The sequence below is a fragment of the Castanea sativa genome, chromosome 4 (assembly GCF_040712315.1).
Source record: "Castanea sativa cultivar Marrone di Chiusa Pesio chromosome 4, ASM4071231v1".
Classification (NCBI taxonomy): domain Eukaryota; kingdom Viridiplantae; phylum Streptophyta; class Magnoliopsida; order Fagales; family Fagaceae; genus Castanea; species Castanea sativa.
Genome location: NC_134016.1, coordinates 6,633,231 through 6,652,653, shown reverse-complemented (window position 1 = coordinate 6,652,653; position 19,423 = coordinate 6,633,231). Strand labels below are relative to the sequence as shown.

The 19,423-nt window shown below is 34.2% G+C and overlaps 1 protein-coding gene and 1 pseudogene across 1 annotated transcript; one reads left to right on the top strand and one right to left on the bottom strand.

Annotated features, from left to right (window-relative positions):
* Positions 1 to 3,949: 3,949 nt before the first annotated feature.
* LOC142631120 (uncharacterized) lies at positions 3,950 to 8,186 on the top strand (annotated as a pseudogene).
* Positions 8,187 to 16,111: 7,925 nt separating this feature from the next.
* On the bottom strand, positions 16,112 to 16,630 carry LOC142632370 (uncharacterized). The gene has a single exon (XM_075806794.1). The coding sequence runs from the start codon at positions 16,628 to 16,630 to the stop codon at positions 16,112 to 16,114; it is 519 nt and encodes a 172-aa protein (XP_075662909.1).
* Between the last annotated feature and the right edge of the window lie 2,793 nt (positions 16,631 to 19,423).

Below are 19,423 nucleotides of genomic sequence, written 5' to 3'. Positions count from 1 at the left end.
ATTAGGCTAAAATACAAGAAATTTTGAGGGTTTTGTCGGCATTTATTTGGGTATTCAGCTTTTATTGTATTTACTGTGGAATCATTGTTGGGTCATGGGATGGAAAGTTGTGGGAGACCAATTGAGGTGTATGTGTTAATGTGAATTTGTAAATAAAAGTCCTCAATATCAATCTAGGTTTTCAAAGAAGTGGGAAAGGATGGGCGGGAAGGGATGGCTGCCAAAATTTTGGGTTTCGAAAAACTTTTAAGAATATATGGAGGGTAATTTTGGATTTTTTTTTTTTTTTTTGGAGAGAGTTGGAAATATGTTTTAAACCAAAGGGTAGGTTAGTACACAATGTTTTTAACATCAATTTAATAGAGTTTAGTTAAATAAATATCAAAGAGGGAATTTTTTATTTTATTTTATTAAATTTGGGATTGTGTGTCATTTTTTCAAATCTCAAAAGATGAGAATGTTATTTGCCCTTATTATTCTAAAATGAATTATGACACAAAAAATAATAATCGTACAATTTTAGTCAAAATACAAAACTGACCTTCTAAATTTCACCAAAATTCACTGTAGTCCTCTAACTTTACATTCAGTCAATTCAGTCCTATAAATTTAAAAATGTTCAATCAAGTTCTTCCGTTTGATTCTGTCAACTACACAGTTAGTTTCATATTTTTTTAATTTTTTTTTTGTTAATTTCTCCGTCTAAAAAATTCCTTAAGAAATCCTAATCTATCTCAGTTCTCATCTTCTCCTCTCTCTCCCATCTTTCTATAATCTCTCACTCTCTCTCTAGGCCGGACCCAAGGAGCTCCTTTGCAAGCTTCGTTCATGGCCGACAACCAAGGCCAGCCGCTCTCCACTCCTCACCTGTCACTGTTGATTGTCATTGCTCGGCGGTGGTCGTCTTTCTCTTAGCTCGGTCGGTTCAACTAGGCCAATCTCCCTCTCTCTCTGTTTTCACGTCAAACCCTCATCGGAGTTTCAACCCACGGCTGGGCTGTTGTGTTTGGTTGTTTGTTTTGGTTGGTTTCAGAGTTTTTTGGATTTGTTGAACAACCCGGTTAAGCTCTCTCTCCGATCTTCTTTGGGTCTCTGGATTATTTCTCTCCAATCAAATCTGGGTCTCCTTGGATTCTTTCTCTCACTGATCTGATTTGGGTTCAAGTTCAATTGTTAGACAAATCTTTTCTTACTTCTGATGATTTTGTTTGTAAAAACCAAATGAACCGCAAAAAAGAAAAACTCAGAAACGTTGTATCAGAACTTCATTGTTTAATAAATAATCATTGTTTGTGGGTAGCGAATTTGTAAATTGTATGGGTACTGATGGTTGATGTTGATCATCTTGTTCGGGTTGTTGTGCTCTGTTCTGAATTTGTGTATTGAAATTTTGTATATCAATGCCATTATTGGTTGCGATCGATGTAAAGAATTTTTTTTGTTGTTGTTGGTGTGCTGGGTTTGCTGTGTGTTATTTCTTAAATTTTTTTTTTAAATTTTAAATTAGCTTTTTGCAATTTTTAATATAGAAAAATGGGAAAAAAAAAAAAATACTTAACGTCATAGCATTGGCGGAAGTTAGAGCGTCCACATAGGTGCCATAAATTAAGCTGGTTTCAAAAAATTACTATGTTTATTTTACTTTTTCACTTTACAATCCTCTAGCATCAATAAATTTATATTTTTAACTATTTGATTAAAACACTATAAAAAAATTCAGTAAAAAGCCGTGTGAACACAATCAAAAGAAATTTTTTTTATTAAAAGTAGTGTGAGCATAATAATTTAATAATATATTTTTTTTACATACGGGCTACAGTATACTGTTACTTTTGGCCGTGTACGGTAGTTGCGGAGCCAAAGGTTCAACCAATGTAGTTATATTTTGGTATTTAATGGTGCTAAAAATAACAATATAACTTGTGAAAGACCTGAATTGAACACTTTTGAAACTTAGTGTCCGTTTGGGACAATTTGAAAATTTCAACTTAGTGTAAAATAAAAAATTAAAATTATTTCACTATTTAGCTTATTTTTACTATTATTTATAGGCTCTACTGCACTTTTTGGCACTATTTATGGACTCTATTGTACTATTTCAACTATTTTTTATCTTTATTTACAGTAATTTCATTAATAATTTTTCAGTTTCAGTAAAATACACGGTATTTAAACTCACATTTATTTGTAATTTTAATTTATTTTTGTTATTATTCATAGATTTTATTATATTATTTAGTTAATTTTTACCTTTATTTACGGTACTTGCAGTAAAATATTTTTAATTTTAACTAAATAAACTGATATTAAATAGATACTTAACAAACTGAATTAACCAAAAGTAAAATTAGAGAACGAAATGAATTTTTGTGAAATTAAAAAAAAAAAGAGAGAGTTAATTTTGTACTTTAATCTACAACTTTTATAAGCTTTAATGCGGTAGTTGGCGGTTGGCGGGTAGGTTTGGGAATTGATGGCAACGAAATTCATTGATTGGCTGTGAATGATGACAGATGCATGCCATAGTCTACCTACTCATAATAATATATAGAGATTGTAATGAGAAATGCTACATAGTACATACACAACTTTCGTAACAATAACAAGTTTTTATTGGTATTGACTTAAAAGTTAAAAGTCCACCGTTTTTGTTTTTTTTTTTTGTTGCTGAATGACTTAAAAGTCCACTGTTGAGAGAACATTTTTCCAGCCAATGTGTGACAAATCCACCTTTATTTATTGAATTGCAACTCGTAAATAAAATTGTGGTTGTAACCTGCATCTGTCATTAGTCGGATATAAATTTGCCTGAACGTACAAGGTACCTTTCACGGGTAAATTAACTCGACACGTACATAATATTAAATATATGGATAGATCGGAGTTTTACTGTGACATGCTTTTAATTGGTCCGACTGGGTTAATCAGGAACTGGTCTTTAGATCGGTTTTATAAGAATTTATTTCATCTATGTCATTATTTTGGTAAAAATTGATGAAAATATATTACACATACACAATATTAAATATATGGATAGATAGGAGTTTTAACGTGACATGCTTTAATTGGTCCGACCGGGTTAATTAGAAACCGGTCCTTAGACTGTATCTATAAGAACTTATTTCATCCATGTCGTTATTTTGGTAGAAATTGATGACAATATGTTGTTAGCAGGACTGGAATTTTCTCTCAGCAAGTAAAATAACATCTCCAGCATGCAAACCATTGGGTCACGCATATCTTGTTGGTCAGGAATAAAAAATTAATAAATATAAACCAATTTAAGGATCAAATATATTAAAAATATTAAATGATACGTCATGGTCTGACTTCGGTTGAACTTCGATTCGACCTCAAAATCCTTAAACCTCTCCCTTTCTCGGTTCATTAAACGGTTCGGGTTTCAAAATCATGGTCTTTGGTTTATAAGTTTCACTAATACTTATAAAGGTTAGGCCATTTTGTAAGTACTAGTATTCTAAGTCTTGTCTTTCCACCCCTCTTTCCCCATTCCTTGTGTCTTCTTGCCTTCATCTTCTCTCTTTCTCTCTTGTCTCTCAAAAAATCAAAACGAGATAATTAAGTGAGTATAGAATGAGTCTAGTTGTTAATAGATAATTTAAAAAAAATTTTAATACAATTTTTATAAAAAAAAATTAACAAAGCTGTAAAAAAAATAATTATTTTTTTATATAATTATTTTTAAAATATTTATAAAAATAATAACCTTATGAGCGATAAAAATAAATCAATAAATAAACCGTGTGGAACTAATAAGTGTTGCCCTAGCATCATTGAAGTTAAACCGAAGGTAGCTGTTATGGCATAGTAACATAGACAAGAGTTTGTACGGGGGCGATTTAATTCACTCCTCGGCTTTATAAAGTCCCTTTGTTTTGACGAGCTAGTTGCCTTTATCTTTACTTTATCAAAAATATCAAAACGAGGTAGGGTGACATTGTTTAGAGAGAGAAGTATTGGAGCCACTAATAGAGAATGGCTGAAGCTGATCAAGCAGTTGGTGAGCCTTCGCAAACAAAGGACAACATTGGCATGGAACCTGTATATTACAACGCTGCAGCAGAAGGCAAAATCGAGGTCTTCGAAGATATTCCAAAGCCTCTTAAGCTTAACCAACTACTAACCTCAAATAGAAACACAGTCCTTCATATTTACCTCACAAGCCTAATTAAAGAATCAGAATCATCAAAAGCCTTTGTCAAAGAAATTCTCAAAATGTGTTCACCACTGCTATGCCAAGCTAATGTCAAAGATGAAACTCCCTTGCATATTGCGGCAAGGTATGGGCATGCGGCCATCGTGGAAGTTTTAATTGAACATGCAAAAGGGCGCCAACAAGACCTCCAAAGTGCGGCCAAAGTTGCAATTGAAAGTGCTTCCCAACCAGACCTCGAAAGTGGGGTCAATAATAAAGCGGTCAAGGAGATGCTGAAGATGAAGAATGAAGAAAATGAGACGGCCATGCATGAGGCTGTACGTAATAATCATCTTGAAGTGGTGAAACTGTTGGTTAATAACGGTAAAGATATTTCATATTCTGGTGAGACTCCGCTGTACATGGCTGTGGAGAGAAATTATAGGCAGGTGGTGTTTCACATTTTAGAAAACTGCACATCATTAACTCATGATGGCCCACTTGGTGGAACCACGTTGCATGCTGCAGTGATTTGGAACGATGATGGTAATGCACTAATGCCTATTTATTTTTTCAACATTCCAGTATAATGCATGGTTTAGTACTAAAGAGTAACGCCATAAAGTGTTTTTTTTATCTTGACCGTGTGTCTGTGCACCATGCAAGGAAAATTTGATAAAATATATTAGGTATGATATATTTATTTAATCAATACTAGTTTCATCACAAAGCAAATGAGGCTCCTTTTTTCTATAGGTTTTTTTTAAAAATTTATTTATAGGAACATGAGGGTAATTTTGGTTGTGTACAGAGTTTTATAGAACATGAGGTAGATTTCTTTTTAAATCAATTTATGTTTTTAAATTCATTTTTATGTTTTAGTAATAAGGATACATCAATTAAATTATGGGTATTTTTGAAATAAAAAAGACAATAATTAACTTTTTGAATTCTCTTAATATATAAAGATTATTAAAAAAAATTAATTTGAGAATTTATTTAAAAAAATAATTTTATCTAATTAAATTTTATTTAGAGGATCAAACCTAATTTAATTAGAATTTATTTTGTATCAGATTGTTTCATCCCAACAAAAAGGTTTGAGATCTAATTAATTTAAATTAATATAATTAATTATTACTTGTATTTCTTTCAAATTTAAATTAGAGGGAAATAATTTAAGGAGAGACTAGAGTGCCATTTCCCCTATGTAGTACATTGCTGTCATATTAAAGAAAATAAAAATTCTTGTATCATTCCCCACCGGTGACAGAATTATTATAAGACTAAGGGGCCATGGTCGTCCCTTCAAAAGTATTTTTTAAAAATTCAAGCTTAATTGATACAATTTTATACCAAATAGATTGAGTAAAAATGTTACTGCGTGTTATTGTTAGTTCACTTATGCAAAGAGAGTAGAGAGACCAAAATAAAAATCCACTGTAATATTCTTAGAGTTACAATTTTTTGCTCCACCAACTATAATATGTTATGTGTTTGATTTTTTCTTTTTGATCTTAAACTTTAGTTTCTTTATATAATAATAAAAAAATGAATGAGGGATAGGCTGCAATCAGTACTTAGAGCATAAAACTGAACCCTCATAATGGGATAGAGGATTTTTCTTTGATAGAATCAATAAACTCACTCATGAATGTTTTTTCTATCTTTTTAAAGTCTTCTTTGTGCCTTTTGGAAAATGATTATATTATATATGTCTAACATATTTAAATTCTAATAGTAATGACAGGTGAAATTCAGAAAAAAAATAGAACGTAAAGCACTAGCTCAAAAATATAACCAACGTTTGACTCCGCTTCACTGTGCTGCATACTTCAATGGTTATAGTACAATAAAGATATTACTGGAAAATGATAGATCTATGGCATACAAGAAAGACACAAAGGGCATGACGGCTCTTCACATTGCAGCTGATCGAGGCCATGTAAAAATAGTGAATGAGATTTTAAAATATTGTCCTGATTGTAGCGAGCTAGTTGACAAAAGAGGTTGGAATGCACTCCATTTTGCCGTGAACTCATCTCACAAGGATGTTGTCAATGTCATCCTAGACCGATCATCACTCAGCAACCTTTTGAATGAAAAGGATAAAAGCGGGAACACACCTCTCCTCCATTCCAAATCATTGCAATTGCCATATATAGAGGATCTCATGCGTCACGATAGAGTAAATAAGATGGCCTTCAACAAACAAAACCTTGATGTTTACGATTTAACTAGTGAAGAATTATCAAATGAGAAGGTAACACAATTTTTTCTCTTGCAATGATGGGAAAAAAAAATTATTTTATAGCATATTTACTTCTTTTTATTTATTAAAAACATATCAAAACATTATAAGAAAAAGAGATAAATTTAAATGACACATTTTAACTTTGACTTGTTTTCAATTCAGTCTTTTAATTTTTTTCCCCTTGTGTTCTTTATACTTTCATCTTTTTCCAATGTAATCCTTCCATCTACTTTCATACAATCTGCATTGTCAAAGTCCACCGAAATGACTTCATTTTGGAAAGTGAAAGATCCTAAAACTAACGGGAAGATTTGATGGAACTTAATGGAAGATTAAATTGAAAACAAATTAAAGAACAAAAATGAGAAAAAATAAAAATTAAGGAACTAAATTGAAAATCGATCAATGTTAAATGAAGAAATTTGTAATTTAGCGCAAAAAAAAAAAAAAAAAGAAGTAATGATTGTCTCATACACATTCACATCTCTAGTGTACACACTTACTTTCCTCTTTTTTTTTTTTTTTTCAGGAATCTGTAAATCAAAGGAGTGCAACCATGTTTCAAAGGTCAAAGTCCTGCCCTGTCAAAGTAAGATACCTTGGCATATATATGTTTGGAATAGATTCCATAGCCTAAAATTAAAATATGTTAAAACTGTGTGACCGTACATGCCAATGTTAAGACGTACAACGCTGCAGTTGCAAGGCTAGGAGCAGCAAAAATTCTGTTGCCCCCAGTCTCACGGCAGTTGTCCAGCGTCATCCTTTCAAAAATTTTGCATTCTTGGCACCTAGTAATTCTCCTGACTATTATTTTTCTACATGTTGCACAGTTTGGAGATAATGAAATTGCATTCCCCCGTGATAATCGTCCGGCGGAATTTCGAAAATTCTTAGGAGAACAATATATCAAACCAAAGAATTTTCTATTTGATTTATTGCGGTGGGAGGCGGAAGACTATAATTCCCGTAAAGAATTTGTTTCTATCATGAAAGAAACATCCGATACCCATTTGGTAGTGGTCACACTCATTGCAACCGTGACTTTTACAGCTGGTATTACCATGCCTGGGGGTTACATAGGTCAAGAAGGTCCACACTCAGGCTCTCCAGTTCTAATAAGAAACACTGCTTTCAAAGCATTTATTATTACAAATACCATAGCCATGGTGCAATCTTGTTCTGCTGCCTTTTTCCACCTATTCATGCCACTATTGTTTCGCGAGCAGAATCTTGGAAACTATTCTTTCCTACTAGCCTCACTGACCTTCTTCGCTTCCATATCTTCCATGGGAGCAATGATGCTGGCATTTGTTTTGGGCACATACGCTGTGTTAATGCATTCCTGGGGTCTTGCCATTGCCAATTCTGTCATCGGATTGTTCTTCTTCATCCCCTCCTTTTTCATAAGTATCGGATGTTTAAATTATTTCCTCAAAATATTGAGAGTAGGTTCGTTATGGATTTTAGACAGGTTGCGCAATATTCAGGAATTTCCTTCGTTATAAGCTTCCCGATTTTGTCCTTGGTATTTTTTACCATGTTGTCATTGGTTGCTAGCTACCACATTTGTTATTGTATTGCCTATATTTTTAATCGCTGTAGACGGAATTAGTTTTTTCATTTCCACGAGCTGGCGAACCAGTGTAGTGTCCGGAGACTGTTACGAACTTGGTACAACTGTTTTAGTTATTGCATCCTCACGCTTTGATTAATTTTTCAAATCGTTCCTTGTAAGACTATTTAAATTCTGTTGACTCAGTGTGATTATTTAATAAGAATAATTTTGATTATCAAATGTTTGAGCAACTATGAGCAATTTTATAATTAATTAATTGACAAGTAGTGCTGTAACATAGGCAGGTCATGCATATATGATCCGATGCCACCCCTCCATAAATGCAGGAAAATGGGTTAGGCTAGTTAGCTAATTACCGAGTCAATCTATCATATATTATACAATATATACATATTTCAAAGTTCTTTATTATATATGTCTCTATGGTATGGTACCCAATATAGTTAGTGTTGTGAATGCAGAAGTTTCAATACCAGTTTGTGGTAGAAAAATACCTCTGGATGTCAGTACTCTCGCATGAGATTAATTGTGAAAATATTATAACTTTAAAAACCTCCAAAAAAAAGTTATAAAAGCAAAGAGAACTTAAAAATAAATTAGACACGCACAACAGAACACCAATTAAAGCTTTACGTGGTTCCCGTTTAGCATACTTTCATGGATAGCAATGAGAATAAGAAGAAATTTGGTTATGTCTATAAGGGAAATTTTGTCAATGGGCACATGATCAACTTATAGAAATTCTAGGACACATTTTTTATTGAAATTATATTTTTCTAATTTATATTCCACATCATTAATTAATCACACAAAAGAAGTATCGATCAAATCTATTAATAATAACAAATCATAAAAATCCTATTAAAAACTTTTTTTTTTTGCCCAGGGGTGGGGGATTATTAAGGAAAATAATAATAATAAATATTCAAAAAGTTTGTTGATAAATACTTACTGAAAGAATGTGCAGTAGAAGATCATGAAATTTGTTCAAGAAAAGTCAAACTTCTTGTAATTTTTACTGATGCTCATCAAAATTAACAATCCTTATAATATTAATAAAGATATTGATAATCCAAATTTAATCTTTTGGTATAAATATAAATATTGAAAAAAGATAGGACTTTATACACACACATACACACACACACACACACATATATATATATATATATATATATATATATTCTTTTTTACAGTTTTCACACAAAAATTTATTCCCCCTTGACCTTAGGAAGGGTTTTTCTTGATGAATTATTTTTAAAAAAATGTTTTTATAGTTAGATTTTCTATTTAATTTGTCTAGTGTTAGATTGCTATATTCAAAAAGACGATAAATTCTAATTAGGTTAAACTAATATAGTTTTGCACTATTTGTAATTTTAAAAATCGAAAGTGAGATTTTTTTTAATGATGACATTTAAAAAATGTGAATTTTTACAAACTTTATGTGACAAAATTAAAAGATGCCAATAAAAGGTTAAAACCTTTTTATGTTATGTATATATATCTCATAAATTATTCATATCTCACATTTTATTATAACAAATATAGCTTCTAAAACAAATTATTATTATTATTATTTTACTTTAGTGGCTTAGCTAATTGGTAGCTACTAGCTAGTAAAGGGTAGTCATCATGGAACATCTACAACAATACTTTTTTTTTCTTTTTTTCTTTTTTTGATGGGAATACCAAGATTTTATTACATATTATTAATAGCAATTACATCATGTAAAATAGCTTGTTTTAAGAAATAAGGATAAAGAAGTCAACAATGCTCATGGCATGTTTAGCTAATAGGTAAGCTGGCCTATTGCTTTGATAACATACATGAGAGAACGAAACTCCACTAAACTCCCCCCACACAATTCCTGCATGCATGAGATGAGTGAATCCACGGACGAAGAAGATGGTACCAGCCCTGATAATGCCCTCTGAATGATGATGGATTCAGATGGAATCACCTTCCAAAATGATGTCCTGCACCCCGATATCCTTTGCGAACTGTAGACATGTTTCGAAAGCCTTAGCTTTAGCTTCCACCGCTCCTAGAGGAGCGTTTATACGCTTGCTCAGAGCTGCAACAACATGTCCCAGATCATCCCAGACCACCACAACAATACATTTTGGTATAAATAAGTGATACTCTTTCAACCATATCTCAACGGTAGCAGAAGTCCCCAGAAAATTATTGTTTCACAAAGCCCATAATTAATTTACGCAGTGTGTATACCAAGTTCATATATAGGGAGAGCACTGAGACAATCACTGTCCAAAGCTAAAGTATGCATTGCCCTATTGTTTTATCGTTTGGCCTAACTAAAAGACACACTATTGATGTGCTTTGTTGCCCCCGTAGCATTTTCTAGCGGATGCCCCAACCTATAAAAATATGGTGTGGAGAATTTCATCGCTTCTATCATGTACTCTCCCGCTCAAAACTAGTATATATGATGCATACAAGTATCTAACGAAATGTACAACCTTCATCAAAGATGTTGCTTTTGCGATTCTAGTGTCAATATGTTCTTTTAACTTCTCACTAAGTACACCAAGGACAAGAAACCCACACCCATGGCATTATATCCTTTCATCAATTGCACTCCATCAAAGCTGACTCTAAAGGCTCATGTCATACACAATGTGCTACGTTTTGTACGTAACATATCTGCAGAGGTCTATAAATCAATATATATATATATATATATATATATATATATATATATATATATATATATATATATATATATATATATATATCATACACACACACACTTCGCAGCATACTGTGTAGCCTTTTTTGGAAGCAGTAGAGCCGCCATCATCTGTCCCACGCGATGGGCCTTGATTATTCTTTGTTATATCATCCATGTAGTGATGTAGAAAACTACATTTTCCAACTGATCATCACTAGAATGCAGTTTTCAAAAACTACAATTGTAAACTCAATATTGTGTGCTGCTGTGGTGCATTGCATTGCGCTTGTTCTCTACACATCAATGGCAAATGGTTAGTGTCGTAATGCATGAGAGATAATTTCCACCTCATTATAACACATTTTGTACTTGCAATGATCTTTGTTGTATTTAAGCATAGTCAATAAAGGAACAACATATACACCGGTGCCCCCATTTTATACCCTCATGACTTAAGTCACTCATCCTTAATGACAATATTAAAAGGAGCAAGAATTAATAAAAAAGACACAAAATGGCCAAAATATTTTTAAGAACCCATAATCTTGCATAAGTAGTTGTTGACCATAAATCTCTACAAAAGAATTTTTTGACTAAAATTGATTCTAAATTCATAGATAAAGTGAATAAAAATGCTTAAGAGAGTGAAAATTTGACATACCTAGTGCTTCCAATCGTTTCAAAAATGATTTTTATCATTTTATTTAAAATTTTCTTTTCTTCCATTATTGTGCATGCTATACTTGGTAAGGTGGTTCTTCTCTAGGACCAAGAGTATCAGCGTGAAATCATTTGGGTGAGTCTCTTTATTTAGTTTCAATTTTTTAATTTAAGGATTTTTAATTTCTGTCTTTAATCTTTTGTCATTAGTTTTCAGAATTTTTCTTTATTTTCTGTCTTTAAGGGCACATTTGATAGACTATAACGGTAATTATATAGGAATAAGAACTGGTATTAAAAGGAATACAGGATGTTATAATTAATGTAATACTTATTACTATTTAATTATTTAGTGACAATAAAATAATAGAACCTTGGAGACAATGAAATGAAAGTATTTTAAATCAAACTTAAGATATATTTTAGGAAATATCTTACTCATATAATTATATTTTCTAAAAGATAAAATTTTTTAAATTTGAAAGAGAGATTAGTTAATTTTTTATGATTTTTTATTTTCATAATTGTTATGTGCATATGGAAAGTTTGTTTGTTTGGAAATGTATTAATTTTATAAATTAATACACCTACTAAGGAACAGTTATTACAATTCTTTTAGAGATGCATAGTTATTCCTCATTTTAAAGAATAATTATTCATAAGGAATGCTTATTCATTGTAATAAAAATATAACCAAACTACTGAATAGCTAAATCATAGGAATAGTTATTACATTACAATGCCTATTACAATTTACCAAACATACCCTAAGTTTTTGTGTTTAGTTTTTCTACTCTGCTTTTAATGAAGCACGAAAATTAGTAGGCTAAAATACTTTGGGCTACAGTAATAGCTGTCAATCCTAAAAAGAAAGAAAGAACTATCAAAGGTGACAGGTGTAACCCGGCCAAGGACCCTTCGCAGTTTAGTCAGTTTTCTCTTTAGAATACAAGGAAAGAAAATAGTGAATGGTCTGAACTTACCTTGGGTAAATAGGATTTACTCCTTTTTATAGAGAGTTAGACGTGGGTCTACTTGTTTGGATCCACTACCATCATGGGTAATGTTGGTGGTTGATAAAGAAAATGGGCTATTTGGAGCATTGTATGTGGAATTCCTTCCACATATTATGCAACGTGTCATATTTCACTTATGTGAATCTAATGGAGGATTTTCCACAAATTCACCAAGTATAATTTGGTCGTTCATGTACTAGTCGTTTGTAGATCATCTCGTCTATAGAGAACTCCCTACGTTATATAACCCAGCCATCAATGGATGAGTTGGTATAATTTTGGCTGCGCTTTGGATGATGACACAAGGACGAGTAATACTTAGTGTTAATCCCCATCAGTTGCCCCCTTGTCCTTGTGTTGTTTGTCAATCAATCAAATTTTTTTTTTTAATTTTGAATTTTCAAATTTTTGAAATTCGTATTTGATTGTTGACACGTGGCGCAATCCTGAGGTTTATCAATCATGTCATTTCGTCCTTTAAGAAAAGCGCCATGTGTTTTCTTTTGGTTGGTTGCGTCGTTTCCTATGACCAACTTCGTTGCCTATAAATAGTAGATTCCTCTCCTACCCTTTCACATTTCCAATGTTTTCTTCTTTGACATTTGTCGTCCAGTGCCTCATCTAGAAGTCTTCCTGCGTCCTTAGGCCTTCTTCGTTTAGAGCCAGGTATCTTCTCCATCTCGTCTTTAGGTTTTCCTTTAGTTTTTCAAGATGTTTGAAATCGTAGTATCTTCATCTTGCAATAGCGATAATAAGGAGATAGACGAGTATCATAATAGCACTAGTGATAGTGGTTCTAGTAGCAGTAATAGTAGCAGAAGTAATGGTAGCGGTAGTAGTGGAGGGAATACTACGGACAAGCAATATATGTTCGGAGTTCTTGGGGTTCCTTTAGAAGTTCTTCAAGAGGAGCTAAGGACGAGGGTTGCTTCGGGGTCACATGTTGGTACCTCCACCAACGCTCCTTCGTCCACCACCCCAGATAAAGTAGAAACTGTCTATAGCTATGCTATAGGTGTCCTTTCTAAGACTGAAGAAAGGAGACTTACTTCCCTTAGAAGTTGGTACCAAATTCCAGACAAGCTTAACCCTAGATTAGTCGTTCGTGGCGATTAGTGTTATGACCCTCGTTTTGGAGTAGGTATTTATGAGGCCTACCTTTTGGGGGGACTTAGGTTGCCTCTCAATACCTTTTCCAGAGAAATACTCTCTAGATTAGGTTTAGGAATTTGTTAGCATAACCCCAATGCATGGAAGCTCATCGATTCTATGCAGATTTTGTGGAGGGAAGTGTTTGAGGGGGATTTTCGCCTTATTGTGGACGACTTCCTCTATTGCTACAAACCTTTCGAAATTAGTCAATCCCTAAGTTTTTACCAGTTCTCAGCCAGGAGTACTATTTGTAGATTGATTAAGTCCCTCCTCATGTCTGATAGGAACTGGAAGACGAAGTTCTTCTTTGTCTCTGGTTTTTGGACTGGGAACCTTGTCGAGGTAGGCAGGGATCCATTTCCTCCCTATACTGGCGAGATATGGAACCTTTATCCAGAAGATATGCTTCCTTTCTACTTAATATCTTCTATCTTTTATTGTATTCGTCTAACTCCTTTTTTCTTTTTCTTTTTCTTTTTTCCTTTTTTTACAACTATAAGATGACCTTCTCTAAGCAAATTCTATCTTGAGTGCGTTCAACAGGCTCATCTATTCACTAACAGAAGCTTCCATTCTTTAGTCACTCTTCAGCATCTTGCCACTTGGGGGCTTGGCCTGAACTGTTTGCTCAAGCTTTAGCTCACGAACTCATTACGTGTAGACGTAAGCTTTTTTGCTTGAAAATTTTTCCTTACTTGTTTTACCAAGCTCTAACATTCTTTTCTTTGTAGGGATAACAACTATGAAAGAAAATAAGGGGAAGGGCTTGGCAAACGAGGAGACCATACCAAAGACCCAATCTCAGCCTTGTCCAATTGCTGAAGACGAGAGGAAGACTTTGTCCAAGATGATTGACTTGGGAAATCTTCCAATTCATCAAGGTCACACGAAGGCAAAGCATAGTACGTCTAAGTTTGGAGTTGTCAAGCTTGGTTCTGTTGTCCCTCCGACTTCTTCTCAACAGCCGTCCGTCCAAATACTTGACTTGGACTCGTCCATCCCTTCTAGAGCCACTCTGTCCAAGCCTGCTGCAACCACTTCGTCCTAGCCTCCTAGAAGAGCTCCTGTGAATCTTCTTGAGAATGAGGATCTTGTTTGGGAAAGGTTTCAACAGGCTGTGATTGGCGAGGATATTGTTGTGTGTTATGACGTGTCCTTGAAAGAATTTGAACACTTTGCTGTTCATGATCTCTTCAAGGCATGTTTTTATGTATTTGCCATTATTTTGTCTCGTATCATATTTCACATTACTCGTCTAATCATCTTTTTCAATCAATTGTACATATAGGCCATGTCAAAGTTCATGGCGGCGTCCAAGCAGGCTACTGAGATGGACATGAAAGGATTAGGCTAGAAGCAATAGTTCATGAGGTGTAGGTGGACTATAAGAGTAGAGCCGAGGTAGCGGCTAAGGTTATGGACAAGGTGAAGGAGTTGAAGAACCTCGTCTAAGAGTTTAAGGCAAATGTTGTTGAAAAAGACACTTGTCTTGATCACCTACAAAAGAGGAATGATGAGCTTCGCATCCTTCTAGTCTTCAAAGGCTTATTGACACTTGTCTGTCCATTCAAACGCTTTCCTTAATACTCTGAAAAATGGCAAACACTTGTTAGTGGCTTTTGAAACAAACCTGTTAAAGGCCGCTACTCATCTAGTGAGGTTCTGGACGTCTTTAATATTCTTCGGAAGTTCCATGTTCAAAATTGCCTGGATCATATCAAGGTTTGCCTTAATCCCTCTTTGTTGAAACCATAAAACGAAGAAATTTCCTTGATGCAACTTCGAAAGCAAATTTGCTTGGGTTCAACTTCATCTTATATCCCCTAAGTGTATTAAAGGTCTCTTAAAGATCGTTTAGATGCTGCGTCTCCTTTTTCACTCTTCACTAGCATATCTTCCACATATACTTCAACATTTCATCCAATTTGTGGACGAAACATGTAGTTGACCAACCTCTGGGAGGTAGCTCCTGCATTTTTCAACCCGAACGGCATAATTTTATAACAAAACAAACTTTGATTTGTGATGAAGGATGTTTTCTCTTGGTCCATCTTGATTTGGTTGTACCTTGAAAATGCATCCATAAAACTCAACAGTTGGTGTTCAACTGTTGAATCCACCAACTGGTCAATGTGTAGAAAAGGATAACTATCTGGGGCATGCCTTGTTTAAATTTGTGAAATCTATACACATCCTCCACTTGCTATTAGCCTTCTTAACCATCACTACATTAGCTAGTCAATCAAGGTAGTAGACTTCGTGAATGAATTCTGCGGTGACTAACTTTTGAACTTCTTCTTTGATGACATTATTTCGTTTTAGGGCAAACACTCTCTTCTTCTGACAAATAGGCTTGTAAGACGGTGATATGTTTAAACAATGAATAATCACATTTGGGTCAATCCCAGGCATGTCTTCATAACTCCAAGCAAAAACATCTGTACTTCTTTTGAGGAATCCAACAAGATCTTGTTTTGTTTTCTCTTCCATACTCGTCCCAATCTTGGTAAATTTCTCCGAGTTAGACTCGCCTAATGGTACATCCTCTAATATTTCAATTGGTTCAACCAACATTCTTCTTTCTTCAATATTCATTGTCTACATCTGCTCATCCATGGCAAGTATTGCTAAGTAACACTCTCTAGCAGTTAACTGATCTCCTTGCACTTCTCCAATTCCATACTCTATTGGGAACTTGACAGATAAGTAGTAAGTGGACATTGCAGCTCTCCATCTATTCAGAGTTGGTCGTCTAATGATGACATTATATGAAGATGAACAATCCACAATAAGGAAATTTACTTCCTTATTGATTTGTCGTGGATAAGAGCCAACTACAACTGGTAGGGAGATTGTACTTATTGCTAAAACCTTCATTCCTCCAAACCCGATCAATGGTACATTCACTGGATGAAGAAGTTTCTTATTAATCCTCATTTGTTGAAAGGCTAGATAATAAAGGATGTCTGCTGAGCTCCCATTATCTATTGACACCATTCTAGTCGTATAATTTGCAATCGCCAAAGTGATGACGATCGCATCATCATGAGGATGGTGCAATTGTCTAGCGTCTTCGTTTATGAAAACAATGGCTGGCTCATCTTCTCTAATCATCATTGGTGTTCATCTGGATTACTGAACATTCTAAACTTCCCGTAGATAAGTCTTCCTAGCTCTGGACAAGCTTCCTGTTGACATGCCCCCTACAATAATCTTTATTTCTCCAAACGATGGACGTACTGGTTTCTCTGTCTTGCCCTTCATTGGATGTTTCTTGTCCTTATGATCTCGTCCAAGGAAATTTTTCAATTTTCCTTGTTTGATGAGAACTTCAATTTGTTGCTTCAAGTCATAACACTTGTTTGTATCATGCCCATGGTAACAATGAAAACAAAAATACTTGCTTTTATTCCACTTACTAGGATCTCCCTTCATTCTTCCTGGTCATTTCAAGGATGGATTATCTTTTATTTGCATCAACACTTGATCAAGTGAAGTGTTTAGAGGAGTATAGTTAGAGTATCGTCCTGAAGACGACCCTGCCTTATTGCCATTGCAATCTCTTTTTTTCTCTGACTTTGGCTTTCTTTGGACGAGGACCTTGCTCCGAACATCACACATAACTACTTTCTAACCTTTCCCCTTTCTTTTTCTTCTTGGCAATCATGACTTCTACTGCGTTCATGAAACTTTAGGCTGAATGTATCAACTTAACCATCGTCTGTGGCTCCTGATCGTACAACTTATGAATGAACAAGTTTGAACTGACTTCATTGTAGAAAGCTACCAAGAGGATTTTGTCATCCATCTCGTTTACCAATAAGGCTTCTTTGTTAAAACGGCTAATGAAAGTGCTTAAGCTCCCATTTTCTCCTTGCTCTATGTTCAACAAGTTGGACAAGGAACGTTTCGGCTTTTGTCCCCCTACAAAGTTGTTGACGAACAACTTACTTAACTCTTGGAAGGAAGTTATGGTGTTTGGTAGTAGTTTATTAGACCATACTATAGCTGGACCTTTCAAAGTTGTAGGAAAGACTCTACACATAATTTCATCCGGAACACCTTAAAGATGCATGGTTATCTTGAACGTGGCAATGTGATCAAAAGGGCCATGTGTCCCGTCATACAAATCAAGGGCTGGCATTTTTAACTTGGAAGGCAAATGATGACTGGTGATGGACGCAACAAAGGGGGAATTTGTCATGTGAACGAGATCATCCACATGGTTCACTCTTCTCATGGAATCCTTCATTTCTTCAATGACACACTTCATCTGGTCCATCTCTCTCTCCAAATGTGGTACCCTTTGAGTGACAGTGCCCTTGGACTGGTCCTTTTCTCCATTTTTCTCAACACCTTCACATATTGAATTTTGGCCTCGTTCTCCACCATGTTGTTGACATTGCCCGTTAACTTTTCTAATCAACTCTTGGTTTTGTTGCGTCAGTTTTGCCATTACTGCCGCCATGGACTATAACTGTTATTGGACGGTCATGGGGGGTGGTGGTGCATGATTTGGGTGACTAGAGGTGTTTCCACTCTCCTGGTGTCCTAGACTAGTAGCCATTGACCTAGTCCGAACCATGTAGCCTATTTGTCTTAGAAAACAGAAAAGTTGATAGAAACTCTCTCTCATCCCACAGATAGTGCCAATTGATGAAGCACGAAAATCAGTAGGCTAAAATACTTCAAGCTATTGTAATGACTGTCAATCCTGGAAAAAAAAAAAAAAAAAAAAAAACTATCAAAGGTGATTGATGTGACCCAGCCAAAGACCCTCTAACGGTTAAATCAGTTTTCTCTCTAGGACACAAGGAAAGAAAATGGTAAATGGTCTGGACTTACCTTGGGTAAATAAGATTTACTCCTTTTATAGAGAGTTAGACATGGGTCTACTTGTTTAGATCCACTACCATTGTGGGTAATGTTGGCGGTTGATAAAAAAAATGGGCTATATGGAGTGTTGTATGTGGAATTCCTTTCACATATCATGCAATGTGTTGTATTTTGCTTATGTGAATCTAATGAAGGATTTTCCACAAAACTCACCAAGTATAATTTGGTCGTCCATGTACTAGTCGTCTGTTGATCATCTCGTCTATAGAGAACTCCCTACGTTATATAACCTAGTCATCAATGGACGAGTTGGTATAATTTTGGCTGCTTTTTGATGATGACACAAGGACAAGTAATACTTAGTGTTAATCCCCATTAGCTTTCATGTCTTTAAGTTTGAGCATAGTAGTAAAGTGCCTAGTTTAATGTAGTCAATTTAGAATTAATTTTTGCTTCTTCTTGGAAAAAAAAAGTCCTACTTATAGTCCTCTCAAAAAAATAGAAAAAAAGAAAAAAGAATTCCTATTGAAGACCAAGCCCACAAACACATTTGATATGCTAAAAAATTTAACATTTAACATGCCTAAAAGCTATTTTCATCTATTTTAGCATAATATTTAATAATACACTATACATCTCATACTCTAGTATTTTACAACTTCATTTAAATATTATTTCTTTATTTTTTTACTCTTTCTTTATGCATAAAAGAGAAAGAGAATTTAATAAAAAATTGGGTTTATGTTTAGCTTGTTTCTGTAGTAACTACTAAAGGTAGTAGTTTACTTAGCGGGTTGTTAAAATTTTTTAGATATGTTTCACTAGATGTAGATCTTCTTTTTGGTATTTGGGGTGCTAAAAGCAGCACACCTAATGTGAATGCTCTTATATTTTATTGATTTTTCCATTTTAATATTTTGGTCACATGCATGTTCCAGATTCCTTCATTTTAAATTGAACAATCACATGCTTAAGGTATATGTTTAAAAATGATAAAGACATACAACTAGGATGAGTTCTAGAATTAGGAACACCTACCCTTACGTTTGTTTTTGGGTGAAACTTTGAGTGACT